Genomic DNA, 20,440 nt, shown 5'->3' with positions numbered 1-20,440 from the left:
TGGATCTATAGTAGGAATGAATGCAGCAGGTTTGACAATGTGACATTTAGTAATGACTACACCTGTGCACCTGCTAGGGGATTTGGGGAATGTATCAGTTAGTAATGACTGCACCTGTGCACCAGCTAGGTGATTTGGGGAATGTGGCAGTCAGTAGTGACTACAGCTGTGCACCAGCTAGGTGATCTGGGAAATGTGACCGTTAGTAATGACTACACCAGTGCACCAGCGAGGTGATTTGGGGAATATGACAGTAATGACTACAGCTGTGCACCAGCTAGGGGATTTGGGGAATATGACAGTAATGACTACAGCTGTGCACCAGCTAGGTGATCTGGGGAATGTGACAGTTAGTAATGACTGCACCTGTGTACCAGCTAGGTGGTCTGGGGAATGTGACAGTTCGTAATGACTAAACCTGTGCACCAGCTAGGGGATTTGGGGAATGTGTCAGTTAGTAATGACTACAGCTGTGCACCAGCTAGGTGATCTGGGGAATGTGACTGTTAGTAATGACTAGGTCAGTGCGCCAGCTAGGCGATTTGGGGAATGTGGCAGTTAGTAATGACTACAGCTGTGCACCAGCTAGGTGGTCTGGAAAATGTGGACTGTTGGTAGATCTTGAGAACCGGTTTGGCCACCACTGGTCTAGATAGATGGTCAATAGGTTTACATGCACAAGGTCGACAGTGACAAAAGGTTAACACAAGCTAAGGTCAACATGGCAATGTCGACACATTCAAGGTCGATATGAGTTTTTCACATTTTGTTGATGTCAATGTCGACACCTGAGCACCATTGCCAATTGGAGTCCCCGTTTAAGGTAAAGCATGAAGTCCAAAAATTTGTAAAAAAAAATAATGGAAAAACTTACGTCGTCCTTTTCACATGTCGACCATTGCCAAGTCGACCTTTTGCTTGTACCGATCTTAATTTATGCTGCTTCATCGTGTGCCCCAAAGCCTTTCACATCTTATTTTAAAAACTTAAGGTACCTGTGTTTGTTGTAGACATGGCTTAGTCCAGTGGTACCCAAATCATGGGGTGCCTCAGGACACTTGCAGGGGTGCCCTAGAGGCACGTTGTAATCTCTCCCTCCACGGTGACTGGTACACAGACCCCCACCCCTCCCATCCCCAGACAGAAAGCCCCCACATGAAGGTCACCAGCCCACTCTGGTCGGTGTTCAGGGGAGAGGTGAACCTGCTGACATTGCAGCCTATACATTGCCAATATACTTGTGACATTGCTGAAGTGCTCTGTGCTTCAGTGACAACACAAATTTTTAAATATTACTTTGTCCCCCCAAAAAATCTCTATATAAGTAGGTGACAGGTATACTTTCTGAATATAGAGAAAGAAACAGGCATATTGCAGATGCTACAAATAATCATTGTAGTCACAAGTGCTTTTTATGGCCTGACCACTGCACAAGTTTCTCTGTACAGTGTGACTTAAGGTGCGTACACATTGGGAGATATTTTAAACAATATCGTTCATTTTGGCCCTTCTGAACGATATCCTTCAAAATATTGGCCAGTGTGTATGCAATGAACGATGGGTGTACCTGCGGGTTATTGACAAGGGTTTCTATCTGTACACGCAGCTCATCATGCAGCTAGAACATTCGTCGTTCATCGTATATCGTTCATCATATCCTTCACAATATCGTTTGTCCAAGACACTGGATAGTTCAATTAGTCTAGTGTGAGTGGGCCTCATGTTTTCCTGCACATTTACACCCAAAAGACTAATACTCCTATTAATGAACAAGGTATACAGGATACGCAGAAGCTTTTCTAACGTAGTTTCCCCCAACTTATTCTAGATAACAGCCTTCAGCATTCTTTCATCAGTGTAAAGCCGGTCAGTCACACGGAACAGGGTAAGCAGCCGCTGACATGTTTAATTAGGTGTCAAGTTAAACACATTTAGATGCTTGTAAATACAGCGGACAGCTCCTGCTGGGGAGAAGTCAGTCACTGCTAAACATGAAACCAGATTCCTCGGAATATAACCAGCAAGCCTGCAGCCTAAATCATATGTTCTCCATTACATCGGTCCATGGATCTGCACCCAAAAGCTACACGGATGTATTAAGACACATGAAGGAAATAATATTCCATCTTGGGATCTTTTACTAAACTGCGGCAGTGATGTAGCGGCGACAATGCTGCCTTCAGCAGCACAGCCCTCACTTGTGATGTCCTCTATGGTCACTAGGATGTGGGTGTAATCAATGCCACTCTTCCATAGGTGCAAGGGACTCCCTGCAAAATCATGAGTCTCCAGGCATTTGCTGGAGAGCAGACAAGTGTGAAGTAAATTTGTACCTGGAAAAAAACCTGCTGCAATGCAAAGGGTCAAATACATTTTTTCTTTTTGCATGCAGGGTAAATACTGGCTGCTTTTGCATGTAGCCCACAAATGCTGGACAGCTGTATTATTACAGTACAGGTTGAGTATCCATTATTCGGATATTGGAAAACCGAATGTAGATGAGCACGATAGCCGCCGTGGTTCCGAGCATTTTGCATAAGGGATACTCCACCTGTACAATGTAAATTTGAGCTTAGAAACGTCCCACCCATATCTAAATCTCTGCAGATTTTGCTTCTACCCCACCTGCAGTGCAACATGGTTTCACTGAGGTGCAACATTACTTGCCCATACAAATCTAGCCTTGAAGAACTATGGGCCTGATTCTGGTTGACTTGTTAAGCCACAAAGATCGCAGCTTACCGAGTACCAGAGTGCCCACCCCGACGAAAACCCCCCCCCCCACGTAATCCCTCGCAACTATGCAAGGGGGTGTGTTATGAAAACACATTGTCTCGCATGTCCTGCATGGTCGGCGGCCATCAAATGATTTCTCCTGGGTTCGCAAATATAAGTCAGTGGAGACTCTTATATTTGCGTGCACCAGGACGTAGACAGGGCGGGCGGCTGATGTCATGTGACATCATCTTCCCGCCCCGGCACACTTCATGCTATCTGCATTTGCATGGGAACGCCCAGCGTTCATGGGGACGCCCATAAAAAGCTGGGCGTTCCAATGTCCTTGCGCCGCCACCCCGTCCGGCCCCGACAGCCCTCTCCGCTGCGAACGGCCCGGCAACAATGTAAATCGCTGAGGCTGCTCGCAGTTGGGGTGTGCACATGCGAGTGAACCAGAATCGGCCCATAAATGCATACTTACAGATGATCTATTATAATGAGGGGATGTGTTATCTATGGTTACATTACATGCACTCTATTTTGGTTTAATGAGCTTTAATGTCTGGAAAAACATTTGGCAGAAACCTTTTTTTTCCTCATATAAATCCGATTTCTTTCCACTTACTGCAGAGTAGATAATTAATTTAGCAGATAATTAACGCTTACAGGTAACCGAAACCTGCACTGAGAGCCGGGTGCGCATACCGCTGCCACATTATCACCTCATAAAACATCACAAAGTGTTGTACAGCATAACTTACAAACATGGCCGAACGCCGTCCCTGACAGGAATGTGTATCCCAGGTACAGAGATAATGAACTTAACACTGTAATGTCCAGATACAATACTGGACATCAGTTTGTGGCCCTGAAAAGGTTTTAATAACAATGAATGTTGTATTAGGGATAACTATGGGTTCCAGTAAACTGGTGGACGGACTGGAATCTGTTCTTGGATTTGTTTATTGGTTCCTTAATGGAGTGTTTACGGATGCAGCCGTCAGCATCAAGACCCAACCAAGTATTGCAATATGTCGATAAAGAAAACGAAAAAATATGAAAACTCATGTGAACCAAAAATAAAATGAAAAACTCATGTTGACCTTTCCAATGTCGATCTTTTGACCGTATCGACCTTTTGTATCTAGACCCAACCAACATAGTTGTGGCTGTATTAATGTACAGGCCAGGCTGGCTACTGGACACTATGGGGGTTATTCTAGTTCACTCTTTCTGGCAAAATCCTTCTTAGATGGACAAAACCATGTGCACTGCGGGTGGGGCAGATGTAACTTGTCAGAGAGAATTAGATTTGGGTGGGGTTTTACTTCAAAGTGAGATCTATATTGCAGTGTAAAAGTAAAGCAGTCAGTATTTTCTCTGCACAGAAACAAAATAACTCGCCCAAATCTAATTCTCTCTGCATGTTACATCTGCCCCACCTGCAGTGCACATGGTTTTATCCATCTAAGAAGGATTTTGTCAGAAAGAATGGACTAGAATAAGGGCCCATGTGCCTAACTCAGAACTCATCAATGTGCCGCTAACCTTCGGAGCTCAGCGATCGGTTAGTGGCCTCCCCACCAGAGTGAAAACCCCACCCATGTGAGCGGCTGCGAATGCCATCAACTCACCATCAATTGTGGGTCCCATTTATGAAGGATCGCATTTACAATGCGAACTGGGAGGAATATTGTAAAATGCGATCCCACTGGTAGGATGTATGACCGGCCAGGCGCAGGGACAGGGCTCCGAAAAGAGTCCGTCCCTGCAAAGTCCGGAGCTGGAAACCGAGGGATCTGCACAGGCATGGTTAGTGCTGGCCAACTCCGCTGACAGCACTGCCGCCGGGGCAGTGCGAACCCGTAGAAACCTGTGGTGGATGCATCCAGCGACGGTGAAGGGGGGATTGCAGCAGGGGATCGGAGATGATACATTGAGGTGATACTTAATATTTGTGGCTAACCCCCGAAAACATCAGTTTTCGGGGATTGAGCCACAAATATTACTTGATAAATGCAGCCCTTTGGGCGATATTCAATCTGTGACGATATTTTCCACAGGGGAAAATATCATCACTCGCCTATGCTGCCATTTCCGACAGCATCGAAGGCTGTCAGTTTCATATTTTTTTAAAGACTAAACTGTTTAGTCAGAAACAGCGAACGGCAATTCCGCAACCGTTTCCGCAACAGACTTTTTGACAGAACATTGAATTCCGACTATTCTAGGCAGTGTTGGAAGCCAGCGATGGCCAGGATTCCGACTGTAGGGACGTTCCAACCGTCTAAATTCTGGATTTAATACCCCCCCCCCCCCTTAGACCTCATGGGGCTCTACACAAGATACCGATTTGGGGCCCTACTCCCTAAAACAATGCATAGTGGCAGTTCGAAGATCCTGGAAGGATGGGGGCCGGCACTGGCGTCTGAGGCTGGGTTCCGCCTGCATTTTTCCTGGAAACTCCCTGAAAAGGGCCGGTGCCTCCCCAAAACCGCCTGTTAATCAGCCTGCGTATGGCCAGCGAAGAAATGCCGGCCCACTATGTTCTATACGTTTGTTATGATGAAAGACAAACGTGGGTAATTTATTTGTCAGTATAAGCTGCCTAACGAGACGTCCTTGGGACACTAATCAACAAATACATTAAACACTTTAGGGCTTAAACTAAGTAAACCACTTAGAAGGTGGAGGCTGTAATGTTCCACCTCGTAGCTGCTACTCAAATAGACAGATACATAGAAGAAAATTTACCAAGATTTGGGGACAAGGTTTGGCTAGGAACGAGGTCAGGAGTACATCCTCAGTATGGCCCTGATTCCGGACTGATTGCGTAAGCGATCAGCTGCGCATTTTCCTGGTGGTCAGGATTGCATTGTATATTTGCAAACGCTTCTGCCTGGCATTCAGGGGAAAGGGACAGGGGGCGGCCGTCGTTGTTGAAAACAGGGTCATGTTGCCCCTGTTTTTCAGGAGAGGCTAGGCCAAGGACAGCGTCATGAGACGCAGTTTCCCTCTCATCGCGAGCCGCCCAGTGACAGGCAACCGAGTAACGTCAGACTTATTCAGGCTGCAGTTGCAGAGGAGCATTGCGACCGATGGATGCGATGTTCCTCTAGAATTGCGATGCAAATGCAGGCAGGAGATCAGCATGGACGGTGTACTGGCTAGCATTACTGACTCACAGCACATGGGTTTGATTCCCCTCCATGGCCATAACTGTGCAGAGTTTGTATATTCTCCCCGTGCTTGCAATGGTTTCCTCCCATAATCCAAAAACATACTGGTAGGTTGTAGGGGTTGTATGCAGGAAGGAGGTGGTAAGCAGGCAGGGGAATGGTAAGCAGGCAGGGGGATGGTAAGCAGGCAGGGGGTGGTAAGCAGGCAGGGGGTGGTAAGCAGGCAGGAGGTGGTAAGCAGGCAGGGGGACAGTATGTAGGCAGGGGGTGGTATGAAGGCAGGGGGTGGTAAGCAGACAGGAGGTAGTAAGCAGGCAGGGGGACGGTATGCAGGCAGGGGGATGGTATGCAGGCAGGAGGTGGTATGCAGGCAGGGGGATGGTATGCAGGCAGGGGATGGTCAGCAGACAGGAGGTAGTAAGCAGGCAGGGGGACGGTATGCAGGCAGGGGGACGGTATGCAGGCAGGGGGATGGTAAGCAGGCAGGGGGATGGTAAGCAGACAGGAGGTGGTATGCAGGCAGGGGGACAGTATGTAGGCAGGGGGTGGTATGCAGGCAGGGGGTGGTAAGCAGACAGGAGGTAGTAAGCAGGCAGGGGGACGGTATGCAGGCAGGGGGATGGTATGCAGGCAGGGGATGGTCAGCAGACAGGAGGTAGTAAGCAGGCAGGGGGACGGTATGCAGGCAGGGGGATGGTATGCAGGCAGGGGGATGGTATGCAGGCAGGGGAGTGGTATGCAGGCAGGGGAGTGGTTTGCAGGCAGGGGAGTGGTATGCAGGCAGGGGGATGGTATGCAAGCAGGGAGTTGGTATGCAGGCAGGGGAGTGGTATGCAGGCAGGGAGACGTTATGCAGGCAGGGGGATGGTATGCAGGCAGGGGGATGGTATGCAGGCAGGGGGATGGTATGCAGGCAGGGGGATGGTATGCAGGCAGGGGAGTGGTATGCAGGCAGGGTGATGGTATGCAGGCAGGAGGATGGTATGCAGGCAGGGGGATGGTATGCAGACAGGGGGATGGTATGCAGGCAGGGGGATGGTATGCAGGCAGGGGGATGGTATGCAGGCAGGGGAGTGGTATGCAGGCAGGGGGATGGTATGCAGGCAGGGGGATGGTATGCAAACAGGGGGATGGTATGCAGGCAGGGGGATGGTATGCAGGCAGGGGGATGGTATGCAGGCAGGGGAGTGGTATGCAGGCAGGGGAGGTGGTATGCAGGCAGGGGGATGGTATGCAGGCAGGGGAGTGGTATGCAGGCAGGGGAGTGGTATGCAGGCAGGGGGATGGTATGCCTGCCCATGATGGATGCCTGCCAGTGGCGTAACTAAGTTTTGGGCGCCCCCCCCCCACCCACCCCCGCCTCGCCAAGCACCCCCAATCCCCCGCCGCCCATGCAACCCCCCCCCTCCCAATCCCCTGCAGCCTTACCTATCGCGCTGGTCCCGGCGGCTCCGTTCCTCTTCTGCTGAGGACCACCACAAAATGGTTGCCCCCATACAGCAGACAGTTTCAGAGAACAGTGTGCTATATGGGGGCGGCCATTTTGTGGTGGTCCTCAGCAGACGAACGGAGCCGTCGGGACCAGCGCGATAGGTAAGTCTGCGGGGGATTGGGGGGGGGGATGTAACTATAGCACCGCAGCCCCCGGCGCCCCCACATGCACAGCGCCCCCCCCGCGGTGGCGGGGGCTGCGGTGCTATAGTTACGCCGTTGATGCCTGCCCATAGGTTCCACTTCCACCATTCAGAAAGCATCCACGAGGTTTCCCAGCATTGAGATGCATCTGCAGCAAGCAGTTCGTGTCACAGTCACACAGAGCCAAAATAATGTTCCACACAGGGAGCCCACTCAGCTCTGCTGTCATCATCTGCTTGCTGGATTATGTGCAGCATTATTGGTTTGTTGGTTTTCCCTTTATTCTAGGAGTTTTTTTTTTTTTTTATCAAACTACTGTAATGTGGAATTCCCCTGAGTTACAGAGAGGGCAACAGATACTGAGATCCCATGTTTGGTATGGGCAAAGTGCAGTGGCCACCATTCACACAGCTGCGCCTATTGCCGGTGGCCCGCCTGGGACTTTGGCCTGATTCCTGTTAGGACGTAAACCCAATCATGTACATACTAACCCGATGATGGGATTAGTACGTACATACTACTCAACCATGTACATACTACTCAACCATGTACATACTACCACCAACTAATCAGCTCCTACCTGTAATTTTTTAAACGCAGCCTGTGACATGGCAGATAGGAGCTGAGTGGCTGATGGTTTATCCCTCTCCATTTTATCACTTTTCAAGCTTAGTACATCTGGCCCTCTGCATGTTACAGATGCCCTGGTCCCAGCAGCGCAGTCCCAGCACCCAGTCAGAGTGAGCTTCATTCAGTTTGTGCAGATGTCTGAGCGCTGCACCCATTGTAACCGATGGTCACAATGGCGACCAATGATGCATCTTTGGACGCGGCACTCAGATTGCAGATTCTGGCAGGAGGTGACTATTACCTACAGATGCCTCCTGCAGTGATATCATATCAGTTGTAGGGTAATACATAGACGCTACTGGGCAATACCATACATAACTGAATCAGGCCCTTTATATACAGGGAAGAAATAAGGAAATGTCTCCTTCCCACAGAAAACACTCAGATATCGTGTTAAAGTAAGTAACACCCTAGCAGTTGCTGAATCCCCCTTCAATGCTTGCTCCACCTATTGTCCTTTCTGCTAGCTGAGTGAAGCCAGAGACATCGTCTGCCAGCTGTAATCAGCCCGCCCTTACTCAATGTAAATCCAATGAGGTACCCAAGTAAATACAGAGAGAGAGGGGGGGGGGGGGGGGGGGGGGGGGGGACAAAGTCCTGCAGCTGTCACATACAGTTCTGTGGTACAACCTTGTACAGTGCATCTCACAGAGATAATAATGATCATACAGCTACTGGAATATGCTCATCCTAACACTGTGTCCCTGTCAATCTGAAGATAATGAAGCTACACCTAATATCCCAGAAATTAACATACATTTGGTGTCTCTTATAATTGTTTATGAGCTGGAACGGAAAATGTGCATCCGATGTCTCCGGACATACTGCATGTCCAAACAGCCCAGACACAGCCATCGCTGCAAGGAGTTTCCCATCCATAAACCCGGCGGCAGCACAACGCAGCATCAAACATACGGCATCGCCTGTGAAGAACATAAAGGCCCATTTCTGGCTGCTGGAACAATGTGTTGGAGTGTACAAAAACCGGCATTGTGCAATATGTGTATGAACGTAAGCCAATCAGCTCCTAACTGTCATATTACATGCTATGGGTCTGATTCACCCCTGATCGTACGGCCGCAAATTCGCAGTCTCCAGCATTCAGTTAAGCTGCCGCCCCGCTACAGTGAAATCTCGCCTTGTGAATGAATACCTTCGCATGCAAATGGATGTGTACAGCTGCAAATCTATCCGCGGCCTACTTCCTGTCAAGCATCTTGCGAACAACTTTGGAATAGAAAAAGTATCAGGATTTCATCACAGGATGGTCTTGGGAATGCGTAGTAGGGATTGTACGCATGCGCAGTGTATCGATAATCAGTTGCCGCGCAATTAGTTCTGAACTAAATAAAAAAATGTCAAGAGCTCATTGCCACTTTATCCCTCTCTCACAGAGAAAGTATAATTTTACAGATATCTCACAAATGGTTATTAGCCCATACAATCCCTCACTTAGATGAGTCTCGATTTATAATAAGGAAACCTTTGAGGTGACACCAGCATATTGCAAATACAGCCATTTTGTGGGCAGTTTTTTGCTTGTGAGAGAGCGCCATCTTGTTTTAGTGATGTTACTGATTCCTACCGAAGTGATTGGCTGCCTTGAGATGAAGATTGCTTCTTCACACAAAATGTCTGCCTCTACTGTGTATAGACAAGAAACGCTCTGTGGTTCTCAATCAAAAGCACTTTTTCTATTTTAAATCATCTGAAAGTAACTTACCAAGATGTCGGAGCTCTCTCTCCTAAATGGTGGCTGGTCCGGCCGCTCATTCGGAGAGGAGAAAATATACGTTGAGGCCGTCCCAGTATTCCTCATGATGGGCAAACTTAGAGATCTGAAATCCTTCACAGCCTGTTCCACTTTCAGCTCATCCCCTGGTTTAGCTGCAAAAAAAAAGAAACATAATCAATGTTGAAAACTTAACAATATTGATGACAACATTGACTTTTCTCTACCAACCTACAAAATAGCAGTAGGTGGTTGTAAAATATTAAGATCAAAATAAATGTAGAGCCAATGCAGTTAGAAAAAGAGACATAAGTCAGTCGCACAGGGCAGTAACGTAATTGGTATGTTTTTCAATAGGACCCTCCTAGAAACAAATGTAATTTTGCAATTATTTCATGTAGATGATGAGGGTGTGCCACCACAGGCATGGAATTTAACAAGAGAAGAAGGACAGAAAGAATGCCTTTTATTGGTGCACCTAAGAATAATTGGACTCATAATACATAACTTTTAATGAATTTATATATAAAATATCTGCGAAATAAAACCAGGACATACAACAATCATACAAGTAAAAAGGGGAGGACGTTCCCCTGACTCAGTGTGACCCCCTAGATCACCACAACCCCTATCTGTAAGTATTTTTGATGTTTGGTACTGTTAGGCAACAATAAAGGAGTGGGTATTCTCCTGCATGTAGCGGGTTAGCGGTATGATCTATTGTCATTGGTAGTATCTCGCATTTACCTACATGCGAGATACTACCAATGACAATAGATCATACCGCTAACCCGCTACATGCAGGAGAATACCCACTCCTTTATTGTTGCCTGATTGAACGAGGCAAGTGCGTACTTGCATACACAAATTTGGGTTCATCAGCCCACAAGCGTCTTTGAGCGGCAGCTGATACCTGGGCTGAGGGCAGCATTATTAGAGGATTATCCTCAATAGGTGCGTGCCTCACCCTCATTTACTTACCATCTCCCAACACACGAGATATTATTGATGATAAAAGATCTTATCGCCAATCCGCTACATTCAGGAGAATACCCACTCCTTTATTGTTGCCTAACAGTACCAAACATCAAAAATACTTACAGATAGGGGTTGTGGTGATCTAGGGGGTCACACTGAGTCAGGGGAACGTCCTCCCCTTTTTACTTGTATGATTGTTGTATGTCCTGGTTTTATTTCGCAGATATTTTATATATAAATTCATTAAAAGTTATGTATTATGAGTCCAATTATTCTTAGGTGCACCAATAAAAGGCATTCTTTCTGTCCTTCTTCTCTTGTAGAGCCAATGCAGTTCGATGGCAAAAAAAAATACCATTTTATGGGGATGAGGAAGGTTTAGATGTATAAAATATTAATCTATGACAAAAAGGGAGCTGAGCAGTGATATTTTTAGTGCGAGTGACAATTTTAGAAGAGAAGACTGGTACTGCTCCACACTGCACACAATGGCCAAGAGTGGTACTACAGCAGCTGTGCTCTCATCACAGGTCACCCTTCACATATGTCACCGCCCCATCTCTCCGTAATGCTCCTCCTTTCAGGGGTGCCCCGTCTCTGCAAGTGCCTTTGCCTCCTACTTCACCATGTGGGCCTTTGACCTCCCTGCTCCATATGTGCCTCTGACGCCCCACTGCCAATCAGATACAGTCACTAAGTTGACCCTATTTAGGTCCCCATCATTGTGTCGACCACTGAAGGTCGGTAGGCCTTAGGGTGACACCTGAAATTTGCCCCCTCTCCAAGGCTGGTGGCTCTGATCAAAAGCAGCATTGAGATTAATCTATGACAAAAGGGAGCCAAGCAGTGACAATTTTAGTGAAGAAAGAGAAAACGCATCCGTCCAAGGTGATCAAAGGCGGCGCCAGCGTTGCCAATCAGTGTGGGAGTATACTTAGTAAAAGCATCTGTTCTAATGTCTTTATTGAGTAGATATTTAAATATTGCATTAAAATTACGTTGAGACTGAAAGTGAATATAGGTTGTAGTACATTTTAATTCAAATTACCCCTGATACAACACACCACCCAAAAGTCCGATTTAGATGGCGCTGTTCTAATGGCTGCATCTATAATGGTTTGTATAACTCACTTATTGCCACTCTGCAGAGTCACACATCCAAACTGTGCCAATGTGGGCAGGACAGTCCTGATCCGGGGGCTCTATCTGCAGGAATGTGACTCCTGTGGGGGGGGGGGGGGGGATGTTGGGAGGGAGCTCCCACTTACCACTAGACTGGTACGAGCAGCAATGGACGCCGGGCTTTAGAGGGGAGGTGGCTAAAGCTTAGCCTAGTTATTAATGAGTGCCAGCCGCGCCCCTGTCCATATTCACGAGTCTGGAATGTTTGGGATGGACGAAATTACCATATCATATAAAATGCAATAAAAATACAAATGACATGCACTGTTCCCTTAGCACTCAATCACCGATAACAGACATGTCCGCTCCCTGCACAAGACTGTGCCCTAGGCACTAGGGGTGCTGCAGAGCGCCACAGTCAGACGCTCACTGCGTGATCACTCTGCTCTAGAGCCCAGGAAAGCGTCAGGAGATGCCTCGCATCTCCCTGCTGCCACAGACCTTCCCTGACAGCTTATACAGACTGTGCAGTAAACGCATGCTATTTATTAACAGCTCTTCACAGTAGCGCACGCAGGGGGGGTTTCTGAGTACCCAGAAACCCCCCCAGGAGTCTAAGGCTCTAGGCTGAAAGCTGAGGGTCCCCTCTTTCCATGGGTACAATAATTTTAAAAATCGGCCCTTGCAAACCGGAGATATCTGACTTCAAAGCAGTGGTCCCCATCCAAGCCTGTTAATTGCTCTTCCCAGTCAGATATTTCAGGTTCTGTCTGACTTACAGTTTTTCTGAGGGTATATTCCAAAAGCTGGGACTCTCAACCTTTGATGGACACTAGTAGCCTGTCTCTACTTTTCCCAGAACAAGAGATATCAGCCTTCCAGCAGCTGGTTACTGCTCCAGCTCCACACACCTGGTATGTAGTTTTATATACTCGTTGGCAGATTGCTCTGCCTCCTGAACTCTGATCCCATAGTCCCCAATACCATTTGGTAGGTGGGATTCTCTAGTTTTTAATTCCATTAAAATCTAAGAAATCTATTTCTGGAAACTGGAGATATCTGCAGTCAAGCAAGCTGTCCTCCCACCAGAAAATTATGAATAATAAGCTCACTCCACTATACACCCCTCCTCTGCGTATTAAACATCCTCTACCACCCTGGAAAGTTATGTATCAGGGCCCCTTCAATCAGCCCAAGGCCCCCTTCTCCCACCCCATCTCCCACCATCTGTGCAGTAAAGGGGTAATTTGTGGAAATTACTGATCCAGGCCCTACATGCTGAGCGGTTGATATAATACCCCCTACCACCCGTTGGACATCAAAGCTTCCCCCACCCCTACCGCTGGAGGATCGGTAGGTGCCCCAATACATTGCTATGCCCAGGGGTCTACACTGCTGTTGACGCCCCTGTATGTATATATATGTATGTATGTATGTATTTATGTATGTGTGTGTGTATATATGTGTGTGTGTATATGTGTGTGTGTGTGTGTGTGTGTGTGTGTGTGTGTGTGTGTGTGTTATTAATATACATTTGGTCTATCTATAATACTTTAACTGACCCGGCATATACTGGGTCACCTAAGTGTCCATCTCCGTGCTTTGCTCCGCCCCTCTGGAAACCCCCTTCTGAAAATCCTGCGTTTGCCACTGCTTCATATAACATGCACATACTCTATATAGCACTTTACAGAGAATGTTTCACTGTTATGGTCGGGTTTAAAATCCATATTCCCTAAAGCCTCATACACATTAAGTGATATTTTAACCATCTGTAAGATCGCTAAGTGTGTACGCTCAATATCGTTAACGCTGCGCTCCCGCAGGTCGCTAACTGTTCATGTTCAGCTCAATTTTGATAATATTGTTAAACCGCTGCATGAACGGAGCGGGGACAGGACGATATCGTTCCGTGTGTATATACGATTTCATTTGCCTGAGAGTTCCATGGAAATCGTTTATGATATTGATCATGGTGTGAATCATTTCATGTATACCTGGTGTAACACATGGACACACTAGGGTTTACCTATGTGCTTGGAGGAAACAGATTCAGCTGGAATAAGTCCAGGCAAACATCAGGAAAGTATCCACATATAGTACCTTTGTTAGTAACTGGACTACTCTGAGGCAGTAATGCTAACCACCGCGCTGCCATAGTAATAGGCAGATGTAGAACCGGACAGCCACTGGCCACCTACCTCTGTTATTTGTTATAGAAGAAATGTTAGGTGACAAAGGGGTCTATGTACTAAGCCTTGGAGAGAGATAAAGTGGACGGAGATGTAGAGATATCGCCCCTACTCCATCGCTGCCGGCATCGGCAAGTGTGTATATAAGAAACAACTCTAACTAAAAAGACATGGATGAAACTCAGAGGGTATCTATGCAAAAACAAGACAAGGTCCTCAGTAATAGTAACAGGAGGGAACACCCAGGGCAATAAATGAAAGTTCTAAGAACACTGAAAGCCCCGTAAGGTAGAAGATCATTGTCTGGGACAGAGGTTCCCCAAACGTGTCCTCAGGGCATCCAAACAGTCCAGGCTTTAACGATAACTCTGCTTCAGCACATCTGTGCTTAGTTGTGGATATCCTTAAAACCTGGACTGCTAGATTGCCTTGATTTCTGAGTTTGGGAACCATTGGTCTAAGGATATTCACTAACACTAACAAGAATAATCATTTTAATTAATAAATAGTTTCTGACCCCCTGGTACTGCCTGAAATCTGCTGCTCAGTGACTGACCGCATACTACAAGCTGCATTACTAATGACTTTGCCGTATCCAATCCCATCTGAGGACATCCTGAAAACTTGCACTATCCATTGAAGAAATCTGTACTATACTGCTCCAGTAGTAACAATGGGCACAGAGTAGTGATCATTTATCTCAGCTAAAGAGAAACACTCTGATATACGGCCTACACACATGCCGATATTAAGGCATTTTCTAAGCGATTTTGCTTAGTTTGGCAAAGTCGCTTAGCAAATGCCCTCACATCGGTGTATGTGTGGGGGCTATATCGGCAGCAGTGCACGTCCCCGCGCGTCTTTATCGCTGGCCGAGATTGATGGACAGTGTCCATCAATCTCGGCATTGGCTGGGTTCTCCCACCGGAGAACACTGGCGCTGTCTGCTCGCTTAGCACACAGAGCTGACAGCTCGCTCTGTGTGTGGGCTGTCAGCTCTGTGTGCTATGCGATAGCGGCGCAGCACAGCCCGACCTAGCATAGCTAGGTAGCCCTGCACACATCGCTATGTGTGTAGGGCCCATTAGAACTGGACATTATTATTGTTCATGCAGCTCCCCCTGCTGGTTCAAATTAATCACAACTAAAAAAGGATTTCCAATTTATATACTCCGTCTAACTGCGATTGTAGGTGCACTGCACATGTGCGGAACAGGCCATGCATCGCTGCGGCAGTGACTGACTTACCATATGGGGCATGTCATGCTAATTTGTAGGCGTGGTAAGGTCACGGTCTGCCTCTTCGGAAGCATAATTCCTGGCCCTGGTAGGAGATCCGTTGATTAGACTAAAGCCCCGTACACACGGAGCGACCCGGCTTTTTTAACTGAACAATGTGTTGAAGCGCGAATGCTCAGCACATAGTGGGACACCTGCTCAGCACACTGCGAGGCTTTGTGCTGATTACTCATGCTGAGCGGGGCTTTGCCTACTTTTAGAATAAGCAAAGCCCTGTGATCTAGGGAAAGCCAGTGCATCAGCATCGCAACAGGGCATACACGGAGCGTTCTGTGCTTCTTTCTAGGGCCTGATGTATCAAGCTTCAAAATGTGGAGAGTGATAAAAAAAACAGCCAATCAGCTACTACCTGTTATTTTTCAAACCCAGCCTGTAACATGACAGGTAGGAGCTGATTGGCTGGCTGTTTATCACTCTCCATTTTATCACTTTTTGACGCTTAGTGCATCTGGCCCAGAGTCAGAAAAGGGGCTGAAATTGAGCCGTATGTATGCCCCTTAAAAGGAGCGATTTTGTGTTTTTCTCAGAGTGATCTGACTAGATTGCTTAGAAAGAAAGCACAGATGGCTCCATGTGTATGCACCCGAGCGATGGCCATTGTTGGCAATGGGAAGGTCGACAGTCAAAAGGTCAATATGAGTTTTGTGTTTTTTGGAGCCGACTTGTGCCGATGGTGGTATCTCATCATTCACTACATGGTGGCGGGAGAATATAATAGTGTGCCTGAAGCATGACGAGCATAGTGGGACACTTAGATGGAGTCCATGTCGACATTCGGGACAAAAACATTTTTCAAAAACTTATGTCAACCTTTTTTTACTGTTGACCTTCCCATTTTCGACCGAATGCTTGTGTCGACTTTCCAACAATGTCAACCTTAACTATGCTGACCTAAGGCCTGTCGACCTTCAATGGTCGACCCAATGCATGTCAACCTTAATAGGGTTAAGACCTAATACCATATTCCGTTTACGAAGACAATTGTAGAGGCCTTCCCTTGGTGATCACACTGCTGGGAGCCCTATTGCTGGAGCACCTCCCACCATGGTCCTGTACGGATTACTACAGGAAGCCTTTTCATAGGCAATAGGAAACTCTCTGTGCGCCACGGCAAGGCTTCAAAGAACTGCATCCTGGGAGGGAGCTCCGCAGCACACACACACACAACGCCCGAGCCTCTCTGTGTACTAGGACTACCCACATACAGTAACAACAATACAGATTTATACATTCTGCCCCAGCTTCCTTTTTCCTGTCAGCTTCCCCCAATACCTGACCAGGCCCAGAGAGATCGCTTATCAGATTCTTCTGCACCTTTTTGGGGCTCATTCCCACAAGGCACCTTTGGCGTGCGAGCGCTAACAGTGCGCTTTGTGTTGTGTTTTAACAGCACCTTACAGCACAATTGCAGCACAATTACAGCACAATTAGAACTTTGTAAAGTTTTGTTAACAGCACAACAGAAAAAGCAATATACAGTATGTGTTATAGTATGTACTAATGTAGGGGTTTCTACTTGCAACCCAAAAATAAGGGGTGTGGTATAGCTCACAGACAATGTCTAGGTTGACCATCGATAGTTCAACCCTAAAAAGGTCAACACTGGAAAAAGGTTGACACATAAAAATGTGAACTTGAGTTTTTCACGTTTTTGTGGTGTCAATGTTGAGACCTGAGCACGTGGACCCACTAACTAGTGTACCACGTCCCCTTGCTCCGGGCCAGGTGCCACGCTACCACCACTGTACCATTCCCGATCAGAGTCCAAGTGATTGATAAATAAAGACCATGTAAAAAAAAAAAAAAAAAAACTGAAAACTCACGTCAACCTTTTTTTATGTGTTGACCATAGCCATGTTGACCTATTGCTCATGTCGACCTTGAGACCACGTCAACCATATGTCAACCGTAATCTACTGACTTGAGTTCCAGTAAGTAAAGGGTTAACTGGACACAATAAATGCAGGTTTGAGGACATTTACAGTATGACGTTCTGCAAAGTGCATTATAATAATGTATCCATAAAGCCAATCAGCTCCTGTCATTTTTCAAACACAGCCTATAATATGGCAGTTAGGAGCTGATTGGCTGGTACTTTATCTCTCTCTCTGCGCTGTCCCCGCTCCCAAAGATTGACACCTATAGATCCTAAGCACTAACTATTATACAGCATGGCATCTGCAGGACATTCCGCATTACCCAGACACTGAGGACAGGCTGCAGAGCACAAGTCAAAAGTCTAAAATCCTAATTATTGGTGACGCACTTGAGTATAGCTACATGTATCGCCTGAAGATCTGTGTCAGCAATAAAGTGATGCAATACTGACTGCCAAAGGGATGGATGCGTTTGCCAGAACATAGATTATCTGTATAACAATAGAACAGGCAGAACAGCTGCACCGCAGCCCCAGAAACCGCGGCTTGAGCATAGATAACTGACCAAGCTGCTGGACAGAGGCATACAGTATAGACCAGAGAGTGTCAGAAGAAGAGGTGAGCAGCCTGCGGGTGATCTGCAGAACATTACCTTGCAGCGGCAGCGGCCGGGCGCCCTCCCTACGCCCTCAGAGCTCAGGCAGACTAGCCGCGTTCTGGAATACACCACAATACAGCCACATCCTGTCAGCCTTTCCTGAAGGTGCATCCTCCTCTCCGGCTTCCCCCATGGGCTTCATTTAGACAAAATCTTAACAAACCTCTTAACTGCATGAAACATTCTTTTCTAATCATTCATTTGGAAGACGGTGAACTGGAAGCGAATATAACCTGAGGGTGTTTGTGTAACAGCCTTGTACAGTGTACTGCAAGGTGAGCTGTGAGGTGGAATGATTAAGAGAAGTTCCCAGGAAGCAGCTACAGTAAGGTATAGCCCCCGGCATGACAGGTGATGCGTTATGTGTACATATAATGAGCAACTATGCAAACAGTGATGCAAGGAGGGGAACCGGGTAACATACCGGCGTTCGGGAATCCTGACACTGGGTAGAAGACCAGCGCCGGGTTCCCAACATGCCACTGTCGGTCTTCTTACCTCGATACTGTGTCCAACCCAGGACAGGCACTTTAACATTAAACCCGGGTCACCCATTATACAGAAGTTGACCCTGGTTTAACCTGGTATAATCCGGGTTGAATTGCCTTGTTGGTCGACCCGAGTTATAAGCTTTGGTTCTTTCACACCACGCCTCAACCCAGGTCGGTGTGTCAGCAACCTGGAAATTACCCAAGTCCAAGGTGCGGTGTGACAGAGGTATATGTTGTCTGTAACAAAACAATTTGCTGTGATTTGTCATGAAATACAGGTTGAGTATCCCCTATCCGAAATGCTCGGGACCACGAGCATTCCGGATAGGGGAATTTTTCGGTTTTTGGAATATTTTTTTTAGGCATACTGTCCCCTGATGGTGTCCCTCGGCGTCCACGCAGTCCCCGGGCATCCACAGCAGGCCTCCGTCACCGGTGCGCGCGCACACTCGCGCAATGCATTCCTGGGACCGCTGGAGACCCTGGAGAAGATGCCGGAGGCCTGCTGTGGACGCCCGGGGACTTGGTAAGTATGAAAAGAGGGTTAGGGGAGTTAAAAAAAAAAAAAAAATTCGAATGATTCCAAAAACCACGGTTTTTGGAATAATTCGGATAAGGGATGTACGGATACAGGATACTCAACCTGTATTAAGGGGGGTATTCAATATGGGATTCCGACTGTTGGAACGTCCCAACAGTCAGAATGCTGAGACGTTTTTGTTTGATCCGACAGTAACTCGACAGTTACAATTCAATGTTCCAGCTGTCCATTGTCGGACAGTCCGGGGATCAGCGAAAACGGACGTGGATTGTCGAAAAAATCAGCCATTTCCAACAAAAGTTTGATCTGACAACCGTTATTGAAGTCGGTAAGGGCAGCATTAACTAGGTGAGTGCCGATATTCCCCCCTTCTGCAAAAATATTGGCACACAATGAATACCACCCTAAATACGGGAAACCTGTCCATGTTGGCAATGATGAAAGCAGAGACGGATTAAGACCCCACATAGGGTGCTAGGCAAGATACAGGTTAGGCCTCACATATGTGTATCAGCAAATAACACACATAAAAATGAGTTATCCCCCCAAAAAATTAGTTAACCTTATCCAGGTGCCTTGGTCTAGGCTGACTAATGGTAAATCTAGGTGTGAATGTACGATCAGTACATTGTTCTCTGGCTATTTCCGGTATTTCCATGGTTACCTGATACTTTTTAATAATTTCTGGCTAAGGGGCTTAATAAATCTGCCACCTAATAGATAAAAACAAAAGTTTATGTCTGCCCAGGCCACACCCTGATCCACCTAGGCCGGTTCCAAACAGATAAGCCACACCCCTGTCTGACAAGCACAAATGAAGACTGTTTTAGTTCTTGTAGTTTATTCCTGAAAATGATAAAATAATGAAAAGAAAATTCCCGCAGCACAAATATCGCTTTCTTAGTGGTACAGTCAGTCAGATGTACAAACGTACGGCATTATATACTGGGCAACATCCCTTACCTTTAACTTTCAGATAGTGGCCGCCAAATCTATATGCTTCAAAGTTCAGAGACAGAGGAGTGTTTGACTGATCCAGAAATATGTCCACTTTATTCAGTTCTATTCCTTTTCTTTCAAAAGCTGGTATCAAAACTTCTCTGAAATAAAGATGTTTAGCCGCCTTAGTATGCATAATACTACAATAACAAGGGAAGAGAAGAAAGACTGTTATGTACGTGACGCACTGTTAGGACAAGAAAAATTAATAAAATGTAACCTTTAATTGTTTATTTTAAGATTTGCGACATATAAAAACAATTGCCAAGGAGGCAAAGAGGAAGAAACAAAGTGTTTTTAAAAAAGGGGATATAGATCCTCTCAAATTGAACCCCAATGTCCTGTTCCCAGTGTAATTGCTAGATTAGGTGCGTGTTGCTGTATATCTT

General features: G+C 46.7%; 1 protein-coding gene across 3 annotated transcripts in view; it reads right to left on the bottom strand.

Moving 5' to 3' along the window:
* Positions 1–20,440, bottom strand: part of PLEKHG5 (pleckstrin homology and RhoGEF domain containing G5) — a 254,737-nt gene that overhangs the window by 41,802 nt on the left and 192,495 nt on the right. For 2 of the 3 annotated variants that reach the window (XM_083162965.1, XM_083162966.1), the window contains 2 exons: positions 20,016–20,152; positions 9,886–10,049 (listed from right to left, as the gene is read on the bottom strand). In XM_083162965.1, the coding sequence (XP_083019091.1) occupies positions 9,886–10,049; positions 20,016–20,152 (301 nt within the window). Of the gene's footprint in view, positions 1–9,885; positions 10,050–18,014; positions 18,077–20,015; positions 20,153–20,440 lie in introns of those variants that run through there. The other variant, XM_083162967.1, reaches the window with a different exon arrangement.

Source organism: Crinia signifera, chromosome 19, assembly GCF_055691185.1.
Source record: "Crinia signifera chromosome 19, ASM5569118v1, whole genome shotgun sequence".
NCBI classification, from domain to species: Eukaryota; Metazoa; Chordata; class Amphibia; order Anura; family Myobatrachidae; genus Crinia; species Crinia signifera.
The sequence above is the reverse complement of the archived record's forward strand: the minus strand, read 5'-3'. Positions and strand labels throughout refer to the sequence as shown.